Source organism: Adiantum capillus-veneris, chromosome 8 (genome assembly GCF_014529385.1).
Source record: "Adiantum capillus-veneris isolate H3 chromosome 8, ASM1452938v2, whole genome shotgun sequence".
Classification (NCBI taxonomy): Eukaryota; Viridiplantae; Streptophyta; class Polypodiopsida; order Polypodiales; family Pteridaceae; genus Adiantum; species Adiantum capillus-veneris.
In genome coordinates, this window is record NC_140938.1 from 39,316,371 (window position 1) to 39,343,479 (window position 27,109).

A 27,109-nucleotide genomic window follows, 5' to 3' on the forward strand; every position below is an offset into this window, starting at 1 on the left:
TCCATCCCCTGGTATCTTGGTTGCTTTATCATTGTTGCTGCCATGATGACATGCACTTCACTCTCAACACATGCAACTCCTTTTTTTGCAAGTAAATATGCATCTGCATTTTGTTTCCTAGGGATATGATATAGTTGCACTTCTTCAAATTGATTAAACAACCTACAAATGGCATGAAATTTTGTCCTTAGGTTTTCATTCTTGCATGCCCAAATGCCTAAAATCTTCTTCACAATGAGAAGTGCATCTCCCTTTACCATGAGACGTCGTATACCTTGGCCAATGCACATTTTTAAACCATGAAGTAGTGTGTCGTATTCTACTTCATTGTTGCTAGTTGAACCTGGTAGATTGACCTTCTCTTTCATGACCACCTCTCCACTTGGGTTGAGCAATACTAGCCCTCCCCCTGCTTTTCCTGGGACTCGTCGAAAAGTTGCCACCTTACCGTTGGTGGCAATGGTAAGGTCCTTACTTCAGGAACCTTAATCTCCTTCTCATGTACCCTATAAGTAAGGATCCCTGCCAATTGTGCACGCACCCTATCTTCTACTTTGAAATAGTATTGAAACTCTTGCAGCTCCATAATCCACTTTGAGATCCTAGTACTAAGATTCATTTGAGATGACACCCAAGGGAACAATTTTTTTGCAGTGAGAATTACAAAAGATTTTGGTAGCAAGTAGGATCTAAACTTTCTCACCGCAAACATGAGAGAAAGCATCATGAGTTTTGCCTCCGTGTAGCCTCTCTCCAAGGCATTCATGACCCTACTAGCAAAGTAGATGGGTCACATTCTGGTACTATGGGGATCTTGTTGTAGTAACACAGCACCAACTGTTTCCTTCCCAACACTAGAGCTAACAAAGAATGTGTACTCCCAACAAGGAGGCATGAGTGTTGGTAGCTCTGACAAAATGACTTTAATGTTAAAAAAGTACTCTTCAAGCTCATCATACAATGAAAATTCTACTTGTTGTGTCAACTTTTGCAAAGGGTGAAGTAACTCCGAGGCTAAGTGAATGAACCGTGGCATATACTTCACCTTTTGAATGAATGAGATGACCTCCGTAAGACTCTTTGGTGATGGTAGCTCAATGAGAGCTTTTGCCTTTGCTGGATCCCACCTCAATACCTTTATAGGAAACCTTGTGACCAAGCAAGATCACTTCATCCTCACCTATGTGGCACTTGTCTGGGTTGAGTTGACCTCGCATGTTGTAAAGTTTTTTTAAACCTTCTTCTACCTTTTGTAGATGCAATGATTTTGAGCTATAAATGCAGAAATCATCAATGAACACCCTGATTGACTTTCCAAAGAATGCTTGAAACACCATGTTCATGAAACGTTGGAAAGTTGCAGGAGCATTTGTCAGGCCAAATGGCATAACTCTAAAAGCATAACAACCCCAAGGAGTGATGAAGGTTGTTTTTAATTGGTCCTCCAAAGCAATCCCTATTTGAAAGTAGCCTGAGTAGCCATCACACTCAGTGTACTTCTCATGACCAACTACCTCATTCAGTATCTCATCCTGAAATGGGAGGGGAAAGTGATCTCTTTTTGTTGCCTCATTAAGCAGGCGGTAATCCACACACACCCTCCACTTGCCGTTTTTCTTAGGAGTGACAACAACGGGAGAGACCCACTCTGAATTCTCCACTGGATAAATGAAACCTGCTGCTAGAAGCTTTCTTACCTCCTTGAGTAAAGCCTGCTCCTTGATGACTCCTAGCCTTCGTAGCTTCTGAGTCTTAGGTGTGGCCTCTGGCTTCAACTCAATTTTGTGTTGAACAGCATCTACTCCATGCACATCGGTGTAGTCTTAAGCAAAAAGCCTAGGAAATTTCCTTAGCACACATTTGAACTCCTCTCTTTCGTCCTTTGTAAGTGTTGTAGACAACACACCTTCTAACATTCCTTCATCTTGCACATTTTGGTTCTCTTGGGAACCTACCTCTTCCAAACCTAGGCAAGAGGTCTCTTGGTTGTTTGGCTTAAACCATACCCCCATGACTTCGATGGACGACTCTTCTTCAATAATGCTGCCACTACTTTCTCCTTCTGAAGTGCTATCGGTCCAGCCTTCTTCCGTCTCACTCTGAGATGATTCTTCATGGAGCTCCTCTTGGCGTTGCTCCTTCATGTCAAAGACAACCTTCTTATGATTGTCATTCCTGCACATTAATTTTCCACTCTCCCAATCCTGCAAAGCTCGCATTTTCATTAGCCATGGTCTTCCTAGGATAAATGGATAACCACTTCCCTTGGTCGACATAACATAAAAATCCACCGCCTTCTTAATGCCAAAGGCCTCTACAAAAACATTTTTACAAATGCCTACACACCTAGCTTTGCTATTGTTTGCCATCTTCACTTTGATTTCAGGTGTCTCATGGATGTGCATGCCTAGTCTTTGCATGAGTCCCTCTATCATGATGCAAATTTGTGCACCCCCATCCACTAGACCTTTCCTAACCAGTCTTCCTTTGATGTAACAATCTAGCACAGGTGTAATATCCTCATTCATTTCAGCATGTGCAATTTTTACAACAGGAACACTCTCTTTTATCTTTCTCCTAGTGCTAACTGCTTTCGTTAAATCCCTCCTAACTTGTGGGTATAATGCAAGAAACTGAGGCCATGAGATATCAGGACCCTTACCTCTTATGTCTTCCTATAGGTTGTATGGAGCCATACCATGTCCAAGAGGGAAGTCTTGAAGGTTGATACGACGTCAAGTCCTCTTAGCTTCCTTGGTCTCCTTTGCCTTCTTTTCTCGTCCATGGTCACTTTGTGATGTAACCCCTTCTTTCTCCTTACCTTTTCCTCGGCCACGCTTAATGCCATTTGCTTCCATGTCAACCTCTCTTGAATTTTTCACCTCTACCACATGCACCTTTGGATCTGGCAAAGGTGGAACTCCTTCTACCCCTTGTGGAGGTGGTCTTGGTCCATTTGGTCTTTGTAGAAGCCTTGGTTGTTGACCAGCTCCTTCACCTGCATTCATCACTGGGTAATTCAAGTTAGGTCTCCCTGGCTCCCCCCAGGGCCAAGGACAATTATACATCCCATGTCCAGAGTCTCCGCAATTCCAACATTGCAAGACTCTCCTAGGTCGTGGATCTCGCTCTTCAGACTTCTTTGCTTGTCCCTTTGGACCTACAGTTTGTGCAAGGTGAATTGACAGGCTGCTTAAAGATTCATTTAACTTCTCAATCACTTCCGCCGTTACCTAAGGAAGCTCCCTAGATGTTGATGCTTGTGACTTACCTTTGGGTCTAAGACCTTCTATTGGAACCTCTCCTCTTAGGCACTTGAGTTTCCTATATTTCTCAGCAGCCCTAGTTTCAGCTGCATCAAAGGTAGCAGGTGCACCCGCCTCAACTTTTATCTTAAGTTTAGGAAAGAGTCCGGCTATGAACCTCTCCTTCTTTAGGAACTCTGCACCATCACCAGGGTTAGCAACATTTCTCACCCATACAGCCCAAAGACGTAGAAACTCTTGCTTGTACAGGTAGTAGTCATCTAAGTCTTTTTGTTTGTGAGAAACAATGTCTTGCCATAGCTTTTGAGTGTTTTGGGGATCAAAGAAGTATCTCTTGAAATGATTGACAACTTCTGTGTAATTCCCTTTAAATTCCTCAAGCAAAGAGTCAAACCAAGTGCTAGCATCTTTCCTAAGGACCACCTCAAACATCTCTACACGTTCTTGATCAGTTACTATCCTCTTGATATGACAAGACATCTTGAAATTTGCTAGAAATAATTCTGCATCCTCTCCAGGCTCTCCAAAGAAAAGATGATATCCGGACATTTGGCGTTGGGCCTCCATTGAATTAGTTTTCAAAGTGACAACACGTTTTTTTTTATATAAAGATTTACACATTAATATTTTCTAAATTGAAATCTATTCTACAACAAAATAAAAATATTCACATCAAATGACCTATGATAATCAATAAGAGGCAGGATGACAGGGTTTGGTGACGCGAGAATTTCTCCTACTCTTTGGGCACCAAACATGAACACCATACGTCGTTGAAAATGGATTTTTCTACTAATTGCGATGTTTACTCTAATGTGCGGATTGAAATGGAAGGGGAAAACCTCTATTCCTGGGCCATTATCCATTGTCTATGCATGACCTAATGCTTAAAACAAAACAAAAATATAGACGTCCAAACTAAGTTCATACCTAATGAGAGGCAGAATAAAAGGATTTACTGAAGCGTTTATCTCGACCAACCTAAGAGGACCTAAAATTCTACGAATTACACGTTGAAATTGAAACTTAGTACTAACAATTATGTGTACCTTTTGCCTTCCAATGGGAATGAAAGGATCAACAAATTTTCGTGATTCATGCAAACTACTTGACTATGCTAAAGGTTGATCATACACAAAAATACACAAGCCCTCCTTAGTGGGGGCACAATTTTGAGGTGGTCTGGGGCAGGCAACAAGAAGAGAGGCCTCTAAACACCCTTCGAGGCTCCCGTGCTGCTCAATTGGGGTTGGGGCAAGCACAATCAAAGACAACAACAATCCACAGCTAGAAACCAAACAAGAAAAGGGGCACCACCTAGTTGTAGATGCAAACTAGGACGCACGTAATATCTCCTTGTACTCAAACACACAAAGAGAGGGGAATGCAAGATAGCCACACACACCAAACACAAACATTCACCACGCCAGAGAGAGGTAAAGAGCACAAATCAACTTGAGCAACTCAGTCTTAGCCTTAAAGACTAGATGCACACAAAGCTTGATGAGAAATAGAGAGACAACGCAAAACTTGACCTTGTTGCCAATACACAAATTGTCTTAGGGTCACGGGAGCCCTCTCACCGAGCACCCTCTTACAATTGACTTTTTAGGCAAACAATTCAACAAGCCCTCAAACCATCAAGCATGAAATAGCACAACAGACTTCAAGGACAATATACCTTCAACCACCTATGAGCCAACTTATCAAGTCAATTTGGAGAGAAGAGTCGTAGTTGCAGCATACAATTGCACCCAAAACTATGAATCTTATTTATGGACAAGAGTAGGCTACAAGTGTGATGCAGAGTATGGTATCACTCCACTCCTCTAGATAGCATAACTAACTTCAAACTTCTCCATGCACCTATGTGTAGTGATGGAATAGAGCACTCACAATGCACACACTCTACACAACTAGGATTGAAGAGTGGTGTGTTATGTGTTGAGAATGGTGTGGTGTAGTGTAATCATGTGATGTTTTACAAGGGAGAGAAGGGCTCTATTTATAGGTTTTAGAAGCCCCGATTAGGATTAGACCTAATCAAGTTTATTTGAAGAAATCAAAGATTATGCATATATATATTTTTTTAAATGAGGGTGGGTCTCTCTTATCCTTTGAGTCACATGGATGTGGGCTCAAGGGAAGAGAATTATTGAGGATGAAAGGAGAGAGGATTGAGTGAATAATTTGGGAGTGCCTACTCTAGTAGAGGGTGGATTTTACAATAAGGTTAGTGGTTAGTAGTTAGTAATTATCACTACAAAATATTTACAAAATCATTCACCAAATGGTGAGATATATGATGAGAAAAGTTAGAGAAGGGATAAGCTTGTAAAGCAAGGTTGAAGCTTTGGAGAAGTTGACATTCACCTCTTTATAGCACCGGTAGAAGAAGCGGTCAGCATGGCGAAGTAGCGCGTGTCGATGAAGCTATGTTATCCTCAAACCTTGAAAAATTCATGATAAAAGCCTTCATTTGCAAAGGTTAACCTTGGATTTTTGTTGATTTGTTGAAGTTCTTTACAAAGCTGAAGAGAGTATGGTAATATGGACATATATGTAGAGAGAAAGGGGAGCACCTAGGGGTGTAGAAATGGAGGATGAAGGCTATGGAGGTGTGAGAGAACTGGCAATGGTGAAGAGGGTGAATTAGGAAATGGGAGTGGGAAGGAAATGGATGAGTGTGCATGTGGGTGGGAGTGTGAAAATGTGAGAGAAGAGTAAGAGGATCCTTGTGTGCATAGAGTGGGCAGACTGGGTCGCACAAAACAATTCACCAAAATTCGTGCTTATCTCCAAAAATGCTGAAATATTTATGTAAAATAATTCAGCTCACGAGCTTCATTTTGTATGTTGACAAATTTCGCTGATTCGGATGTTAGAAGGGTGCCCAAATTCGCCCAAAAAGCTGTGTATTGTGGGACTGCAAAGGTGCTTATGTGGGACCCTTTTTGGTTCAATTCTCCTTATACATCCAAAGGTGAGACCCCCATGAGCCAATTCTCCTTATACATCCAAAGGTGAGCCCCCCATGAGCCATGCCATGACCTAAGGAATCCAAGTGGCCCTTATCATATGCATGGATGATGAATTTTGAAGAATAAAAATCAATTGCACATGATAGACCTAGTGCTTGGATTTTTTCTAACCCTTGTCTTTATGAGCACATGGTGTATGGAAAAAATATGTGCAGGACCCATGAAGGAATATCATGATAGGAGTATTTTATTTTGTTTTTGGGTGAAAGAGTAAAATATGAAAGTGAGAAAATATCTAGTGAAAGTGAGTGACAGTGTAGAAACAAATTTCGACTTCCACGAGGGTGCGGGATGAAATATATGGGTTTATTTTGTAAAAATAAGTATTATGGGGTATTTACACACTAACATAGAGATATTTCATGCCATGGAAGGATACAAAGAGATTTATAAAAATGCACACTTAGGTCTGATAACGCACACCTAGGAATATGTGTTTATATAAATACAATTTTTTTGAAAAAAACCCTTTATACTTAGGTCCTTTATTTGATAAAAAATATTTACATGTAAAGAGGACCGTAATATTATAAATTTATTTTTCTGGTCTCCTAGCCCAATGACTCGCTCAATGATTTGATGTAAAAAAATATAATAAAAGCCTAAATGCACGCACACTATTTATAATGAAAAAGCAAGCCTAGTCATTGTGCTAGGGTGTTTTTGTGGGTTGAAATGGCTTCTTAAAATTATTTTATGAGAGCCGAAAAACGGCTATCACCGGCTTGGATATGTTTCTTCTGGTATACCACACAACTTGCATTTCATGTCTTGATGGCTAGATGAAAGGCCATCCTTGGGGCACCACATCATTGGTGGTAGCAGAGGCCTCACAAAGGGTTTTTTGGACACAACTACAAGCCAGCAACCAGTCTCACAAGGATACTATGTTTGAATGGCTACTCGGTTAGCGGGGGATGATGGTGTGTGTCAAGATTTCCTTTAGTAAACACCCCTCAGTATGTCTCGCGTGTGGACATCCAATGCACACTACCCAAAGAACTCAATCCTTGCAGGCATTGCCTTCCCTTGGGGGGGAGTAGCATGGTTAGCCATCCTTGCACCGGCGATGAGGTGGAGCCTATTAGCCACATGCTATTCGGCTTCAGGTGGAGCAGTCTCATCATAGGGGTTGATTTAGCATGCTGGGAAAATTTTTAACTGATAGAAGGATCTATTTTGCTCCAAAAAGAATTGTTGTGCAATCAAGGCAGGTGTAAAATAAAGGAAAGAGAAGAAGGACAAAAATTATGTGAGATTTGTTGTTGTTGTCTCCTCATGCATAATCTCTCATAAACTTTTCCACACAAAAGGATGACGAAAGGTGATGACAGAATTTCTCACATCGGTGCATTGTTCGATAACACCACACTCGGAAGAGTACCATAATTGTAGAATTTGACAAGAAACATCTTAAGCATGGCCTTCAAAAATTTGTTTTGGACATGTTTTGTACCGCTTGGAGGTCGTTCATCGGAGAAGTTTCTTGCAGACTATATTTAATTGTCTACCATTGTTCATTGATAATTCTAAAGGCATCCACATGTTGGCCTCCCCTTCCATGCCAGCTGCTAACTCTCTGTGTGTTTTGGAGCAAAACACATCCTTTTGTCAGTTAAAAATCTATTTTGCCTCTTTTTCCATGCCAGCCACTAGATTTTACCATGAGAACATAGGTTGAATCATAAAGCATGCCAAATAGGGGGATCATCAAAAGACGAAAACTTTTACCGCTTTGTCTAGGATGCCTTCATGTTGCATCTGCTCAATACAGTCCACTGCTCGCTTAGCTTCTTCTTTTTGTGCATATCCTTCAATGAGTGCATTCCATGAGACAACAGCCTACAAAGAGAGTTCCTCAAGCACCTATCGTTCCCCTTGCATATCACCACACTTGGCATACATGTCCACAAGCGCATAACCTAGCACAATATCGTACTACAAAAACTCATGCCTTGCAATGGGAGCATGCCTCCTTCCAAGGAATCAGGAGAGGACCATGGCAAGTTTCTAACAGAGGATGTCAACTCTAGGTTGACACATGTGCCAAAAAAAAATCAAGTGCTCAAAATGTGAAGTAAATCACCCACTTGATGAGGTTCACTCTCATATGGCGAGATGTTATCTACTCACCTCTCAAGTCGCCAACAACGATCAAAGCAAAGCCGGTGCACAAAAGTAGAAACTGCACTTGCAAGAAGAGTTTGACGACGCTCTTGAACAGAAAGTCAGTCAGATGATGAAATCAAACAACACTCTTGGAAGAGAAGCAAGTCAGAAGACTACCCCTCCTACCTAGGCCAAAAAATGACTTTCGATGTAACTAGTGGATCAAGAAGTGTGTTTGCTTCAGGGATGATCCCAGTTCTCCTTCGTCTTTTTCTTCACAGAGTTTACACAATTCTTCTTTCTTTGATTTCAACGAGGATGAGAAGTGACAAAAGAAATGAAGAAATACCAAGAAAAGTAAATCCAAGAAGAAGCATAAAAAGAAATCTAGCAATTCAAAGGAGGACACCTAGTCCTCCTCAAACAGTTTGGACAATGATTTCCACACCTTTGGTACCATCTATGGCAAGACAAATCCACTTTGTGAGATTGACTCAGTATGACAATTTGGAAAAGAAGAAAAAGAAGACTGAAGAGTTGAAGGATGGGGTCAAACCATACGATTTGACATCTTTTCAGGTTCTAAGGATGCCCATCGAGCTCTTACCTATATACAGCAGTTTGACACTGCTTTCTCTAGGGGTCGCTTCTCAAAAGCCTCCAAGGTAGAAAGGCGACGTCTTTTCTTAAAGGTGATGCTCAGAAATGGTGTTCAACCTTTCTCTTGCATAAGAAATCTTCGAGAGCACGGGTAAAGTTCAAAAGACTGTTCACTTTTTTGCATGGTTGACTGAGGAGTATGAAAAAAGATGTCTAGAATATCTAAGGATGACAAAAGAAGATGCCTTGGCTACTTATTTTCAACTGTTTTGGGATAACTTTTTGCCAATAACTTCTTTTCAAAAGATTCCTTTTCTTGAGAAGATGGAGTGGATTTGTTGTAGTTTACCGAAAGAGATCTGATAATACTATTTGAAGCAAAAGTCCCAGAGCTTTTAGAAGCTCGTGGAACACCAAGGACACTTTTTCTATGCATTTTTTTGGCTTATCCCTTGGACAAGCCAGTGTCCACTTCAATGGGGGAAAGAGTCTTCCAACGAGAAAAGGAAACATGGCAAGAAAGAGAAGAAGAAACTCACTCGCTCAAAATTGACAATAGAGCAACATACAGAATACATGTGCACATTCTTGCATATTGGCCTATGAAAGAAACAAAGGAGAAAAGCAAGAGACTTCAAAAATTGTAGAGGAACCTACAAAGAAAGGAAAGACAAAGGTAGGATTGGTTTTGAATTTTGTGTGGGCAACCTTGGAATAGAAGAATGAGAGTACTGAACTCTGCAGAGCGTTGGGCAAAGTAGGAGACAAGGAAGTCATGATATTCTTTGATGGAGGAGCCAAGGCCAACTTCATCTCACCAAAATTGGCAAATGGACTCGGATATTTGCCTGAAGAAATAGGGCCATAGATGGATGCAGTTTTAGCTTCACCAGTGTATGATGTCACTATTACACCTTTCATTGGCAAAGTGTGGTTGCATTATCAAGGGTATCTAGGGCACAAAGACTTCTATATCATGCCACTTAAGGGGTGTAATGTACTCTTCGGGATACCCTAGTTATAAAAGAACCATATTGTGGTTGACTATTAGGCAAGGAAGGCAAAATTGAAGAATGAGAAGGACAGAGAAATCATCCTAGATGTAAAATTAAAGGGCGAGTACATCCCACTTGTATTGGCTTCGGCCAATTTTAAATTAGTGAAATCTAATCTTTTTGCTCAATCTTTTCAAGAGATTTAGGAAAACATAAAAAGTCGAATTTGTCAGAGTGAGAACAAAAACGCTAAGAATTTTTGCAAGCTCAAGTTGATTGTTTCTTTGAGGGTTTGTATAGAGAGCTATCTCACTCGAGAGACCTGAAGATCATACCATTGAATTGACATCAGTACGCCACCAAATCGGCCACCTTACAGAGGGAGAAAAGAGGAAATAATGAACCAAATAAAAAAACCTCTCAAAAAGGGTCTAATTTAACCTAGTACATCGCCTTTTTGTTCATCAACGCTTCTTGCTTTGAAGAAAGATGGATCTTGAAGAATGTGCATTGAATACAGAGCTCTCAACAAAATCACCATCAAGGACACATTTCTAACGGATGATATACTTGACAGACTTCATGGTTCTTCGTGCTTTAACAAAATCGATGTGAAAAGCGTTTATCATCAGATCAGGATTGCTCTTGGAGATATATACAAATTTCGCATTTAGGCCATCATTCAGATTGTATGAGCATTTAGTGATTCCTTTCGGTCTTACATATGCTCCTGCAACATTCAATTGAATCAGTGTCCTTGAGTATAGAGTTCTAGGCTATCCATAAGGCCTTGCTTTGTTCGTACCACTCTTGTATTTGCTCCACAATTTGGATATATCTCATTTGATCGGTAGGTTCATTGAAGACCGGGTATAAAGCTGAATAAACTAAGATAGCCCATCTTCTCTCATTGAAAGTCCATACATACCGATAAGGGACTCCGACACTGGGTCAAGATAATTTGGTACTATTTGGTTTTCTTGTTGCATCATTTTTCTCAAAACTCTGACTAGATGGAACAAACTCTTTAGAGCTTGCTCTTATTCTTTGATGGTTATTATGGTCAGTTGTCCTCTACTATTGGGTGTATTGTTTTCCAAGATGGTAGCTACTTTGTGGTCTAAGACTCTTCTAGAAATTTGTAGCTTTAGTAAGATCCCTCTGACCTCATTCTTGATATCTTGCATGTATCTTTAGGCTAGCCTATTGCTCACCAACACTTTCGATCAAACTCCCATACTCTGTTCATTCATTGTTGTCAGGTTTTGTGTCTGTGGGTTGATTGCAGTATCATCCTATGTGAGGATGTATTCAGGTATGCGATCAAGTCTCTGAATGACATCTAGGTGAGAAGGTAATTTCAATTTTATTTCTCATCTATGCTATTATCAAGGGGGAGGGATTTTAGTGCCCCCCTGTCACGTGGTGAGAGGCCCCTCAAGCAGCAGTGTTCCCTACAACCTCCGGCCACACACACACACACACACAGAAGAAGAAGAAGAAGAACTCCACGAAGAAAGAGAGAGGGGCGGCCAAATAAGTGGATCTTGTGACACATCATAATCTCTTTGTTTTTTTGGCATGCTAAATCCATATGGGTGAAGGTCATTCAAATTTGTTTGCTTGACATGTGTCCCTTCAAAAATTGAAGAGAAACAAAGCATTTCCTTTCCAAGCTATTTTCCAAGGCTGCTTTCATTATTTTTTGGCATGTTGAAAAAGACTTGAAAGAACAAAGGATTAAAGAGTACTCATAGGAGTTTGATCCATAATGTGAAGTATTGATTCAATAAATTTTTTGGCCCGCTAAAGACCTTAGTACCCAAAGGGTGAAGGTCTTTCAAATCTCATTGTAAGACAAGTGTCTCCAAGGGACTCAAAAGTCTTGTGAATAGAAAGCTAAAACTTTAGAATAGAAAGCTATTCTCCAAAGCATATTTACTTTTTTTTTTGCATGCTTGAAAATGACTTTAAAGATCAAACATTAAACAAAATATTCATAGGAGTTTGATCTTATGATGCAGTCTTCGAGAAAGTATTTTTGTTTAAGCGGCGTTGTTTCCTCCTTATACAAATACAAACTGGAAATACTAGTAGAATTTTTCAAGTTTGCAAAATGTTCGAACTGTTTTTTAGTATATTTTATCGGGTTTTTTCCCCTTTACCATGCTTTGCAACCGGCTAATCTCGACTTTTAATCGGCTTAAGGCTAAGCTCAGACACACCTTTCTTGAACACTGATACAATGAGGTATTGATGAACAATTCTCTCATTTGAGGATTTTTTAAAAAATCACTTCACTAAATTGTTTTATTATTTTCTATGCTTATTAAATCTATCTTTTCTTATAATACTATAAAGCATTAAAATATTCTTTTATTTTAATTTTTAATGTGTCATTTTATTTTACTTTCTTTTTATTTTATTTTGTTTCAAAATGTTGATGTGCAATGTGCACCATTTACCTTATTATTGGGGCCCCTTCGCAATATACAAGTCATTTGCGAATAGGGGGTACCAACTAGAAGAAGATCAAAAAATGGTCCATTAGTGGAATGACAAGAAGATACTTGAGGAGATTTAGAGGTAGAGGTCCGACGACTGAGAAGGGGGAGGCAAACCATGTGGAGGCCATGCCACCAATTAGGGATCTCTCTCTCTCTCTCTCTCTCTCTCTCTCTCTCTCTCTCTTTGTTGTAGAGCAAAAGTAGGGACACTTCATAAGGCATAGCTGAAGAGAATCTCTCTCTCTCTCTCTCTCTCTCTCTCTCTCATCATAGAGCAGAGGTAGGAACTCTTTATAAAGCATAGGTAAATAGAATATCTTCTTCTTCTTCTCCTTCTCTCTCTCTCCCTCTCTCTTGTGTCCTTCCTCGATATAGGCATTATGGAGATGACATGGGGGGACTGCTCTGTAGGTGCAAGTCTATGAATGGCGGGATTGCAAGCTTAACTGCAAGCTTGCAGAAAAGGCGGATTTGCAGGCTTAAAGGGATAAGTTCAAAGGTAGGGAAGAGCAACACATAGATGGAAAAAGGTTTTGGCGATAGAAGCAGGAGGTGAGGACTAGGCGATGAGGGTAGATGGAGTCTTGAAGGCGTCTTTCAATTTATGTAATTTTTTTAAGCGAGCTAGTAGTAGGAGTCATTTTTTTAAAATAAATGATACAATTTTATATTAAAACACAATAAAAATTCCATATGATTGTAGGCACTTACTTAAACTTACTCTCCCCTCATTGACCTTAACTTAGCCGACCTTAGTGGCTTCTCACCTTGTTTGACATTGCAGCCTCCATTTTATGAATATCTTGGACCGGGGGACGAAATTCTGACATACATTTGTAGAGTGGCCTTGTTACACAGCATAATCTCTGCTCGAGCAAGAGCGCTCCAGTGTCGTCAGTGCGATGGTGCGCTTCGTTTCTTCGTCTACCATCAGAAGGCATGTCTTTAGGTGCTTCCTCAACGTGTTTTCATCCCGTTGTTGTGCCATATTTTCCCCCAACCAAATTTGTATATCCGTCCTGGGTTCAGGAAGAGCCATCAACAACTGCTCTTTTAATCGCAGCTTCAGCTCACGGAGAGCTTTCTGGACAAAGGGATATACATTTACCTGGAATCTCTCTCAAATCAGGAAAATCCGAAAGCCATTGTATGAATTCGAGTCCCCAGGATGATATAGAACAGTCTATCAAACTGGTGGCTACCTTGAAAGCTTGTGCTGATAGAGAGGATCTTTACACAGGCAGCCAACTACATGAGGATGTCTGTAGAAGGGGATTGCTCGAGAGGAATGTTGTGGTTGGTAATGCTATTGTCAATATGTATGCAAAGTGCAGTGCACTCGGAAAAGCACAGGAGGTATTTGATACTCTTCCCATACAGGATGTTGTTTCTTGGAATGTGCTTATTGCTGGGTATGCCCAGCATGGACATGGCATGGAGGCGCTTCGCTGTTTTGAGAAGATGCAAAATAGAGGCTTCACTCCAACTGCAGTTACCATTGTTAGCATTTTGAAAGCCTGTGGTTGTATAGGAGACCCAGAAATCGGTGAACAGGTCCATGCTAGGATTGTGCGAGAAGGGTTGCTGGAAATCAACATTATGGTTGCAAATTCTCTTATGGACATGTACACTAAGTGCGGTCGCCTTCAGCAAGCTCAAGAAATATTTAATGGGCTGGATGAATTCAGTGTTGTCTCTTGGAATGTACTTATCACAGCATACATCCATCATGAGCATGCGAAGGAAGCTTTGAGCTGTTTTAATCAGATGCGGAGTGAAGGGTTTACTCCCAATCGTATAACCTTTGTTGCTGTTTTGAAGGCTTGTGGAAGCCAAAAAGCTATGGACAAGGGCCAAGAATTACATGCTGAGATAGTCAGAGAGGGGTCCTTGGAAGACAATCTCATTGTTGGCACTGCTCTGGTTGATATGTATGCCAACTGCGGCATGCTTTTGGAGTCCCACAAAGTTTTTAATGAGCTTGAAGTTAAGGATGTAGTTTCGTGGACTGCCTTAATCACTGGATATGCTCAATATGGTCATGGACACCAAGCACTGGCATTGTTCGAACAGATGCAAGTGGAGGGCTTGTCACCAAATGCAATCACTTATGCTGGCGCATTGAAGGCCTGCAGCGCTATTAAGGATTCAGCCAACGGTCAGGAGCTACATGTGAATGTTTTGAAAGAGGGCTGGCTGGAAAGAGATATTGTAGTTGCCAGCGCATTGGTAGACATGTATGCAAAAGTGGGCCTGCTCGAGAGAGCACAGGCAGTTTTCGATGAATCTCAAGGTCAAGATGTTCTCTTATGGAATGCTCTGATTGGAGGCTATGCCCAACATGAGCATCATGAGAAAGCATTGAACTGTTTTGTTAAAATGTTAAGTGAAGGTTTTTGCCCAGATGCAGTAACGTATGCATGTGTTTTGAAAACTTGTGGCAGCACAGGCACTGCATGCAAGGGTCAGAAGCTACATGATGAGATTGTAAGAGATGGCTTATTGACTGAAAACGTCGTTCTAGGGACTGCATTGGTGGACATGTATGCCAACTGTGGCATGCTTGTAGAAGCACAAGAATTGTTCAACAGGCTGCAAACTCGAGATGCGATAGCATGGAATGCACTTTTGGTAGGCTATGCTCAGCTTGGAGAAGCAGAGACTGTTCTAAACTTGCTCACCGAAATGACACAAGAAGGTAGGAAGCCGTCTCATGTCACTTTTACCGTTGTCCTGAATGCATGCAGCCATAGAGGTCTCCTGAGTATGAGTGAAGTATACTTTGAGATTCTTACTGAAGAATTCTGTATTGAACCAACTGTAGAGCATTTTTCTTGCATCATCGACCTTTTTGGCCGCGCAGGCCACCTAAACCTAGCAGCAACTGTAATAGAGAGGTTGCCTTTGTCAGTGAATCCTACCATGTGGCATACATTCTTGAATGCTTGTATCATGTGGGGACATTTGAAACTTGGAGATTGGGCCTTTCAACAAGCTTTGCAATTGGATAAAACGGACAGTGCAGCATATGTTTGCATGAACAATATGTGTGCAGCTGCAGGGGTGGAGGATGTGAGCATGTAAAACTTTGTTGAGAAGTTTATCATGCCAAAAGCTAGAACCTCAGTAACTTGTTGTCCCCCTCAGACTTGGCAGAGGCCATGCTCTCAAGAATGTGGGAAGATGCTGAAATTAGACGTACAAAATGCTAAGTGTCTTGATTGAAGCATCTATTGAACCCTACAGTAGCTCTCAATTGTAGAATCATTAATCCAAAGCCTGCACTCTAATCTTCTTGAGGTCTGCAACGATGCAAACTTTGTCATGATGCAAGGGTTGCACGTGCATGTTCCCGCACTCGTGCATTCTTGCGCGCACGAGCAAGAGAAGGTGGAGGAGAAGGAGATTTCCATGACAGCTCTGAATGCTCCTATGTGGTGCACCTTCCCGCAAGAGAAGGTGGAGGAGAAGGAGACTAACATGACAGCTCTGAATGCTCCTAAGTGGTGCACTACCAAAACTTGATTTGTAACAATTGTAGTTTCATATTTGTTAAGCTTTGAACTTTGCACAGTATAATTATTGAGGTCTGCAATGATGAAAAATCGATTCCAGTGATACAAGCGCATGTACTCATCTCTGTTAGAGAGAGATAGACACACATTCTTTATTCTTTCTGATGCAGTCTCTTCTTCCAGAGAGGAGGTATGGTTACATGTTCTTCCTGTGGTTCCTACAGAGATGTGTCACTGTGCTACTGATGCCGGTCACTATGACTGAGATGCATGAAGCGGTGCTTCTTGTCCGGGAGAGGATGGCCTGACTCATCAGTTTTTCATAAAGTATCAGGATTTGCCATGTATTCTGCTGTTGCAGGGTTTTTGCAACACATTTTTGATACTGGTGTGATGCCCGAGTCTACGTTGTCCATGCTGATTTTTCATGTACCTAAGTATGGTGATACCGTGTATCTTGTCATTGGAGGCCTATCACACTCATGGCCTCTGCTTATAAGATATTGTCTTGCATGATTGCTCCTATCATTCTTCTCAATTTTGAGAAAGTGTATGACGTTGCACGCTAGACATGCTTCGTTCTACTGTTCATGATTTTGATGCCCACCCACAAGACATTGTCTTGCCACAATGTGCAAGAAGACTTTGTGGATTACTTGAAAGGCTAGACGTGCTGGCGCTTCTGGGGTAATGGAGTGTCGCAGGTCTTTTTTTCTTGCAATAAAAACATCTACATTGCTGGCGGGAAACCTCAGGATGAGGGAAACCCCACAAAGAAGGTAATGTACAAAGTAGAATCCTACACTCAGACCATGAAGAAGAGGTGGAGGCAGTGAGCAACTAGAAACAACTGTTGAGCGATGTCTTGGATGGTAAATGACAAAAGTAAGGAATATTGAAGAGACATCTGAAAGAAGTGAAAAAGAATATTGAACCCACCCCCGGAGGAGGATGCACTCGAGTGTCCACTAAAACTTCAAGTCCATTGAAAGCACATTGCCTACGGTAAGCACTCCAACAAGGCATCGCCATAGAAATAAACGTTCCTTGCATAGTAGCTATGGGACGAGACGAGATGTATAATATAGGGGTGTATGACACCCTTGGTTAAAAGTAAATTACTTTGGTTATTTTAAGATATATTTTTCTTACAACTATTAGGTCTCCCCAAATCTCGGAAAATTAAAAATCCTTTCAAAACATCTAGAGTGCATAAGTGAAGAGTGAGTTTAGGAAATGAAAAGACCATGGAGTTGGAAAGTCAAAAGACTTTTTGTGTGCATATAAATAGAGATGGTCGAATGCACCTTATATATTTGTGTTTTTCTTCTTAATTTTCTTTCCTCTAGCATTTTCAAGCCATTAGAGCCATTAGGAAAGCCTTTTATTTTTCTTACAACTATTAAGTGTAGGTAATCTAGTTTTGTACATAATTTGATTGAATAATGAAACGTGTAAAGATTAAGGTATACTTCAAACTCAATGCTTAAGCTTTGAAAGAGATTACACAAAGGCTTACGAGTTTGCTCCCACTTTATGACTCAAGCTTCGTAGCTTGTGATGTGTGTGGTTTATCGAGCCCAACCCCTATAATAGAAGACCCATGCCTCAACTTTTGAACCACGTTTGTTTATCAATAGGATGTAGATAATGTTTCAAAACATGGAGTAATGTACTTAAATAAAATACTAGTGTTTTAACTGCTATGATTCCTTGAGGAAGATGACTTTTACATATGTATGGAAGACATTTGTGCCACTAAGAATCATTCTTGTGCACTTGCTACAAAGAATTGCCTATTTGCAATAAGAAATTGTGATTGTAACTTCGCATATACATGTTGAGCTGAAATTAGCAAAAAAGAAACATCACAAATATGGCAATCAACCAATCTTTCTTGACCATTCACTAGAGGAATGGATAGAGAGGGTCGAAGACAATCAAAATTATTTACCTAAACCAAAATAATATCGAACAATATAGAGGAATGTATAGAAAGGGTCAAAGCCAATCACAAATTATTTATTCAAACCAAAATAATATCAAACAATCTAGAATGGAATACATTACCCTTTGTCATACATTATTTACCATTTTCTATGCCAAGAGATATGCTTTCCTAAGCACAAGATCAATTAATATAGTTGACAAAGCAATGCTCCGATGTAGATTTTCCAGATGAACTGAATGCAAAGAGATTGTATAATCTTGATTATGAAAGCAACGTACATTTTGAAGCGTCTGCACGTGCGCACACAAATAGAGGTACTCCATCTTGCACCTATGCCCACAAACAAATGATAGAAAACAAAGGTACTTTGTTGTATTTTGATGTTCAAGCACATGGCACTTAGCTTGCCCTTAGCTTGGCAATAATATGATAAAACAAGGTGAAGGCTTACATGGGCCTTTTCAAAGAATGGAAGGCCAATATCTTATGCCAAATAGTTAACTATGGAGACTCTTTTCTCATGTCACTTGCTCAAGTCTCCACGCCCATAGGTGATGAACTTCCACTTTGAGTCCCGAGACCCACCCACATTGTGCAGCTCGGAGTTGATACAAGGTCACGATCTGACACAGGCAAGAAATGCACTGAGCAAGGAGAGGCAATAGTAAGTGAAGTTGGGCCCAACTCAAAGCTTCATCTTGAGAAGATAATTCAAGGTTACAACCACCATAACTAATATTAGGTCTCCACAATCTCGAAAAAATGAAAAGCCTTTAAAAACATCTTAAGTGTATAAGTGAAGGGTGAGTTTATGAAATGAAAAGACCCATGAAAATGAAAGTCAAAAGACTTTATGTGTCCATATAAAGAGATGGTCGAGTGCACAATAATAGATATGTGTTTTCCCTTTAGCGTTTTCTTCTCTTTAGAGTGTGTCCTTGCACTGTATAGGTAGTAAATATATATTTTTTGAAGCCATTAGGAGAGCTATATATAGTAGTAGGGAGTATCATATGATTTTTATTCGTAAAACATGCAGAGTCTTTGAGATGAAGAAATTATGAAGACCTTGATGCTTATGATTTTTATTCGTAAAACATGCAGAGTCTTTGAGATGAAGAAATTATGAAGACCTTGATGCTGTCATGAAGACCCAAAGCTAATGCAAGACAAAGACTTCATGTAACCTAGTACTTATCCAATATAAGGCAAAGACCATTAGAAAACAGGTTAGTGTCAGCTAAAGTCAACAAGGCTATGTATTAAAGAGGGTATGCTACTTGCATACAATGGGGCTAGTGCATGAGCCAATCATAGCTATTTGGACTAGAGGGGACCTTGCCAACCTTGGCTCAAAGCTATTTGGATTGGTGGAGACCTTATCGAACTGAGTTGGATGAGCCATGGGAGTGGTAAGAGATTTTTTAGGGGAACAACTACTAAGAGGCACTAATTCAAACCACATGCAATTTGTAACCTCAAACGTGGGGTATCTATTAAGGGGAAGATGGTCGAAGTGTTGTCTAGGGGTGAATCACTAGGTATATAAGGGAAAGATAGCCTGATAGGCCATCCAAGGGTACACATTAATATATAACGAGAAGATGGTATTGGATCCCTTATAGCATAGCTCAAATGAATCAACAAAAATATCAATTCAGAGATGGTGGCAACCCAGTTAGAGCATGGAAGCATCATACATGGATGAGTGTGGACCCGAGTGTGTGAGAATAATGAGTCAAGAAAGAGTGGAGAAATCTTGAGAGGACATTTAGAATAGGAAGAAGAGAGAACAAATGAAAGTGATTAGTGGTCATACATAGGTTAACCCTTATGCTAACATGCAATGCTTTTCGTTGCCTTCTCTACTAATCCTTGTAGGAACATCCTAAACACAAGCTCAACCAAGCTCATGGGGTTACGATAAGAGTGATACATGCACGAATCCTACTCTACACACTACTCTCATTACGCACACAATTCATAATCAAACACAAAATAGGCAATCAAGATATTAGAGAGTGATTAATTCTTATACACACTTTAAAGCACTAATATAGGATGATTGTGGTTTAGAACAGCTGGAGTGATTCATGACTATGCAAATCAAACCTTAACCATTCATGGCTTTAGCAAAAGAATCCAGATTAAAATGGAAAATTTTAGAAGCTGGAAAAAGGCACTAAGACCCAAAGAGTTGTGCTAAAAGTACAAGACCAAAAAGATTGAATGCTTACTTCCATGAATATCTTCCCTTTATCGAAGTTTGATTTGAGTGCGGTACTAATGGATAAAGAGCAAGCTAAAAGGCAGAAGCAACAATACCCAGATCAGTTCACTGAACTAAATTCTTGGGAACAAGTTGTCCAGATAGATGGTCAGCTACAGAACAGTCAGTCCTGAAAAAATTCAAGTTCATGTAGCAGAGAGAAACCAGTGCAATAAATTTTGGCAGGGAGAATCAAGTGGCACTAGAACTAGATATTCAAAATGATCTTGTGGAAATGAGTAACCCTTTCAATCATTATGCCACGGGCATAAAAAATGAAAAAGAGGTAGAGTTAATGGCCAAAAGGAAGGGAGGTGGGCCAAACTGGTTGTTGCCAGATGATCAAGAGGTGGAACAATGGAATCTTGGCTCAGAGAAAAATCCCAAAAAGGTCAAGATCAATACGCATCTGAAGTCAGAGATCAAAGAAAAGGCCAAGGCACTGTTCTAGAAGTACAAAGACGTATTTGCATGGGAGCATATAGACTTGAAAGGAGTTTATCTAGAGGTGTGTCAACATCAAATACCACTAAAGCCAGATGCCAGACGAGTGTGGTTGCAAAAGTACATAATGAATCCTAACTATGAAGAATGGCAAGTTGAGAGTGTTTGTTGACTATAAATAGCTGAATGTCCATACCATTAAGGATCCTTTTCCATTTCCATTCATGGACATGATGTTAGATGAGATTGTAGGCCATGAAATGTATAGATTTATGGATGGCTATAGTGGCTACAATCAGCTAAATATTGCACCTAAGGATAGGACCAAAACTACATTTATCACTGAATGGGGAGCATTTATTTACTTAATAATGTTGTTTGGGCTTTGCAATGCTCCAGTGACCTTTCAAGGTTTATGATAGAGATTTTCATTGAATTCTTGCATATGTTTTTGACCATCTTCATGGATGACTTCACTATCTTTTCTACTAAAGAAATGCACTTACTATTTTTGGAAATAGTTTTCAAAAGTTTCATGGAGAAGAGGGTCTACTTAAACCCATTCAAATATGTATTTATGGTTTAAAAGGGCCAATTAATGGGACATATTGTATCCAAAAATGGCTTTGAGATGGCCGAAGATAATACTAAGAGCATTGAGCAAGCTAGAGCACCCACTACCATGTCTAAACTAAGTTCATTTATGTGGTATATAAACTTTTATCAAAGATTTTTTATATGTTTGCAGCTAAGGCATTACCCTAGATGAATTGACTAAGAAAGGGAATAAGTTCATTTGGACTGAGCCACTTATAAGGCGGGTCTACTGTTGCCTGGAGTCTACAACGGGACCAAAATCAAGTTATACTATTCCAGAGTAGAGGAGCGTTCAATAGAGATAGTACAAGAATAAGACGGGGAACTAATTGACTTATTCTATGTCAGGCCAGTTTCAAAACCAATAGAAGAGCTACTAGAAATTCTAGCATTAGATCAACAACTCAACACTTTGAAGTAATATTCAGTTCAGATTACATAAGTCCAATAGGTTCGGATCTGGTCACGTACACCCAAGAAGCCAGTATCGTAGAATGGTCACACGAGGGAAATGCATGAAAAAATCCTAAAACAAATCTTTTAGCAATAATGTATTAGGCATGAAAATGCATGATTGACACGTCACGTATGATGCACAGAGGTCAAGGGTGGGCGAAGAGTGGAGCATTCATGGTGAGAGTGCGTATAACTATGCGAAGAGTTTGCCCATCTTCATTCTATTTGCAAACTCTTGTGCTACTTGCCTTGCAACCTCTAGGGATCACTTCAGCTTTGCAACATACAACTTTTTCTTGGTCCACACCCCCTCCTTTGACTGTTTCTCTCCCTAAGACACCCCACTACTTCTTCTACAATCAATTCATTACAAGTCTTCTTCGCCTGACACAAAGTTGTCAAAATCTTGCATGGGTAAGAAGAAGATTTTTGAGAAAATTCAAGACACTATTGACACCATTGCCACCAAAGTAGACAACTTAAAAGATTTTTTAGCAAAAGCTACGGGGCTAGTGCAGCATAGAAAAATTGCTAAGTACATCATGAAAAAAAAGAACAAGATTTGTTAAATCTATGGAACCTAGAAGCAATAGTTGATGTAGGAGCACTCCCTTTTGACATTAGCATCAGGCAAAAAGTGTTGGCTACCTACCAACCAAATAAGGGAATGGAAGTTGTGAATGGCAGGACACTGGATTGGAAACCTGCGGAATTGGTCCATGTCTTCAAAATTCTAGACGTACAGAATTACACACCGGCCACACCAGACAAAGTCGGCAAATTCCTTAAAGAGGATAAATAGACTAGAAAGAAAAGGAAAGTTGGTGCTCAATGCATTCCAGTGGTGGCAGTGTTGAAATGTACTATTGTGTATAGATCTATAGCCAACACCATCAGTCTAAATAACATCCCAACCTACTTGTCAAAAAAATTGTTTGCTATGCTACTCGTGCTGAAGATTCAAAACCTAGAAGCAAGTATAAATATCAGCCAGTTTTGGTGCACAAGTGTGATGCAGCAGATTTCCAAGGCCAAGTACAATAACCTATTCAAGGATTGGATGACTCAAAGCAGATCACCCAGAATAAACTTAGAATCATCTCAAGACACTAACAAGGGGGAGGAGCTAACAAGACTACTTCACAAAAAAAGGACACTGCCACAAAGCCAGTGGCAAGCAAAGGTACATACAAAGAGACAATTAACCCCGATTGAAACGAGGTCAGCTAGCAAGAAAAAAAAGACACGGGAATTAATGAAGTCATTCAAAGACAAAGTCCAAAAGCCAGAAAGCACTGAAAAGACCCCAATGGATCCAACATAGAGCAAGGCAATGAAGCAACAACCACCAACACAACACATACAAGAAATTGTTGCCTAAACTAGTACCACACATGAGGAGGCATCATGTAGTGGCTCTAAGCTTGCCCATACTCGGTTGTTAATCATCAAGTTGGAAATGCTCCATAGACTTTAAAAGTAAACACTCAAAGGGAGGCTGCTAATGAAGAAACCCGACACATCTTCCCTACCCTATGCCTTTCAAATGACAATCTATGAGTCAGACCACACTGACCTGAAAACAATAACTCAAGGATATGTTGTATCCATACAGTCTACATGGAGCACCATTGTCAACTGTATTGGCTAGATGGTGGAGGTGCAAGCATTTGTGTCTAGTCTGAAAATACACAACATGAGAGAAGAACTAAACAAAACAAAAGAGGCATTGGAGCAGGCTCAAAAAAGAAAGACTAGCTGGACTCAACAGCCTCTAGAGCTACAAATTAGCAATAGAGGCATGACAGAAAATAAACGGGAACAAGAGTTAGAATATAGACATGTGCTTATGGATCTATCTCAACACGGGGCCAAAGTCAATGGGTCCAAATGAGAGATGGTCTGTCAAAGAGAAATGCTAGCTAATGGAGCTTAAATACCTTAGGGTTAGCTTCATTAAAGACCTCCAAGGTTAGTGGTAAAAGTCCTTAGACCTAGGGCCTTAGGTTAAGATAGGCCCATGCATTTGGTGTTTAATAATTAAGATGCTAGGCATGCTTGATAGCTAAGGTCCTTAGCCAAGCTGGCCCTATTCTTGAGGTGTCCAAGTCCAAGCCAAGCCTACAATCTAGGGGCATGAGACACAAAGAACCCATGCTCATGCTAAGCATCTATCTACTGGGTAAGGCGCTTGAGAAGCTTCCCATGCTTGGATGGTATGGTGCTTGAGTCAAAGAAGTGCCTACAAAGGAGGGGGTGAGCCCCAAAGCTAAGAGTATGTTTGACTTAACACCCAAAGGGCAACCCTTCCTCGAGGGGCACAAGGACACATGTTAGGTTCTCCCTATGCTTAGCCACATGGGGTTCTAGAATACTATTGGCTAGGCTAAAGAGGGGTCCAATGAGAATTTAGAATAATTAATTAATTGTTTAGGCATTTATCAAACTCTGTCTCTCAAAGGGGAAAGGAGGAAAATTGTCCAAAGGCTACCTCTATTGCTTGAATGGTCCCACGCTTGTGATTGGCTAGGCTTGAAAGATGCAATGAGCTGCGTTGCATTTATACGCCCGTATCAAAATAATTATACGTATAAAACGCTATTATACACCAAAATATTGTATAATCACCGTATTGCCATTTTATTTGTTTCACTCGAAAGATATCTTATATAAGAAACCATCACCGGTTGAAAGTAGTTGTAGAGCTTCATGAGATTGTTGAGACAGGCAGAGCTTGAGATTTCCAAATTTTGAGGAGGAGTTTGGGACAGGCAAAGCTTGAGGTAAAATTTTCAACTTGTATTGCTCTTTCCTAACTTGTTTTTGTCTGTTGTGACAGACTTGTGTGGTGCAATTGTTTTACTATCACCACAGAGTTGGCTTGCAGGTTATAGGCCACTTCGTGGTGTGTAGCCATCCGGCTCACTGCAGAAGTGTGTAGAAATTAGTCACTTTTCTTGTGTTGTGCAGCCACTTGGCTCACTACAGAGAAGGGTTTTAGGATAGACTTAGATTCTCACTCGTGTGGTGCAGATGTCTATCTCTCACCACAGGGATGAGTTTAGGGTTTAGTGGTCGACTTGTGGTGTGCAATAGGCATGATGATACACCTCTCACTCAAGAGTGGCCTATAGGTTGCTCAATTTTAGATTAACTCAAATTATCATTTGTTTCACATACACACAAGAGTTTCTATTCGTCAAACAGAGAGCGGAGAGATGCATAGTTTATGCCGTCTTCACCTTTGTGTGACGCACTAGTTACTCTTGTGTTTCGAACTCCAAAGACACGTCATTGTTCATCACTAGATGACTTGGTGTTCTCTTGGATGTAAATACATGTATTTGGCCTGCATCTGAGATTGTTAAGTTGTCTGCTGATGTTTGTGTTGTGAGTTTCACACACTTCATTAGGGATTGGATTAAGTCATATCATTTTTCTTACTACATAGAAATATGAGAGATATGTTTGTCTACCTAAGAGTGAAGATATGCATATGCTATGTTCTCTTCATCTTAGCATGACACGCCTTGTATTTTCTGATCCGTAGATATGCCACTTATCAGTAGATGAATTGGTGTTTTCTTGGATGTAAATATGTACGATGTTTGACCACAATTCGAGATTTTCAAATTATCCGCTGATGGTTGTGTTGTGCGTTCCACACACTTCATCAAGAATTAGATTGATAAACTATCAATAGTTCTTGTGATGAGCGTACCTCACACTCCTTGCCTATTCACCTCTCTCCATTTCTCTCTTTGTGTATTCTCCTCTCTATTGTACAATGTATGTATTGCAATCATAATATATCATCGTTTGCTATGACTTAAGTCAAATTGTGTATGAAATCTGGATTAGCAAACATGACACGAATTTGATAGTTTTTCTTCTTCTCTGAGAACCTTTATGTTATTAATTTATATCTTTCAGATATGGCAGATATTAAGCTGGAGAAACATCACCAAAAGTTCATCTTTGAAGTGATAATACGTCACTTTCATTGCATGTCACAGCTTGAGCTTTGTCATTGCTTAAATCCCTCGGCCCAGGAACAATATTACCAATTCACATAGGCTTTATCGAAGTTTGTCTTTGAGCAGCTTCAACACGCATTTACGCCCCATAATGCATTTGGCATATCTTTAATGACATTAGGTTCATTATCGAACATGGTCAAACAATCTATTGTGGACAGATTGAGAAGAGTTTTTAGGATCTAAAAAACCTTGAAATAATTACTTTGCTAGGGGTAGCTACTCGTATACAACTTGTGCAACAATTATATACTAAGTTCAAGAGCAAGGGAAAGCTGGAAAGAGCAGCAAAGCACACGAGAGTGGAAGTCAGCTCTTACGATGCTAATGTAGAGCCAGAGACTACGATTAGAGTAGAGACTCCTGCTAGTGCCACTCTTGCACTCGATCAGTCTCAGCTCCCCTCTGTGATATATCTTTTTCCAAAAACTACATTCTTCAACATATAGGCTCTGTAGCTGGGAAAAGGGAGATGGGTAAACGTGAAACGCGTAGGTGTCACACACCCTGCCTTTAAAGAGCCAATATATGCAATAAAAATCTTCAAAGTCCACTTGTATGGATCCATAGTGGATCAGCAGGTCAAAGACGAAGCCAAAACTTTGGACATTACTCATCATGGCATCATTTATCCACTTTCCATGGTTCACCATATAGAGTGTCCAATGCTCATTTCACGTTTTTGGAATGGCGGCCATGTAGAGCAGTGGATAAGAGAGTGCACTGCACATGGCAGTCAACCTGCCATTCGCAATTATGTAACCACAGAAGGAATAGTAGAGTTGTCCCAAATAACATTTTGCAGATAATAAATGCTCTTCTTCAGACCTTGAAGTATCTACATGCGCATGAATATCTCCACAATGACCTTCACTCCCGCAACATGATGCTTCACTTTGGACAGAAGGGGGTCTATGCAGGCATTGTGGATTGGGGGTCATGTACAAAGACCCCCACAATGGCATGCTTTCCTCCTCTCAGCAACTTGCAAATAGAAACTAGAAAGCAAGAGCGAGAGAGGTTTTCCATGGGCTACTCGAGAATGCATATCTACTAATCTCCCTCCCTGGAATAAAGCCATGGATATTTACTCCATGTGCCATACTTGTAAACGGATCTTGAAGTGCATGGAAGTGCCACAAGAGCAAAACAAAAGGGATTTTTTAGGCAATGTACTAACCACCTTGAGAGTGGCAAGCAAAACAATCCCTTAGCTTGACCTAACACTTTTGATCTTTCCCTGTGTCTAAACGGTGCCCATAGAGTGGGCTATGACATTGTAACAATTTTTGGTCTACGACCAAGTGATGAAATTTTTATGG

At 40.3% G+C, this 27,109-nt stretch overlaps 1 protein-coding gene across 1 annotated transcript; it reads left to right on the forward strand.

Moving 5' to 3' along the window:
- The first annotated feature begins 13,294 nt into the window (after window positions 1-13,294).
- Window positions 13,295-17,190, forward strand: LOC147452002 (pentatricopeptide repeat-containing protein At3g57430, chloroplastic-like). Its single transcript, XM_086517840.1, has one exon. The coding sequence runs from the start codon at window positions 13,458-13,460 to the stop codon at window positions 15,600-15,602; it is 2,145 nt and encodes a 714-aa protein (XP_086373966.1). The 5' UTR covers window positions 13,295-13,457; the 3' UTR covers window positions 15,603-17,190.
- The last annotated feature ends 9,919 nt before the right edge of the window (window positions 17,191-27,109 follow it).

What these genes read in the sequence shown, in the direction of transcription:
- LOC147452002 (XM_086517840.1), top strand. Translation starts at nt 13,458, where the DNA reads ATGTCTTTAGGTGCTTCCTCAACGTGTTTTCATCCCGTTGTTGTGCCA.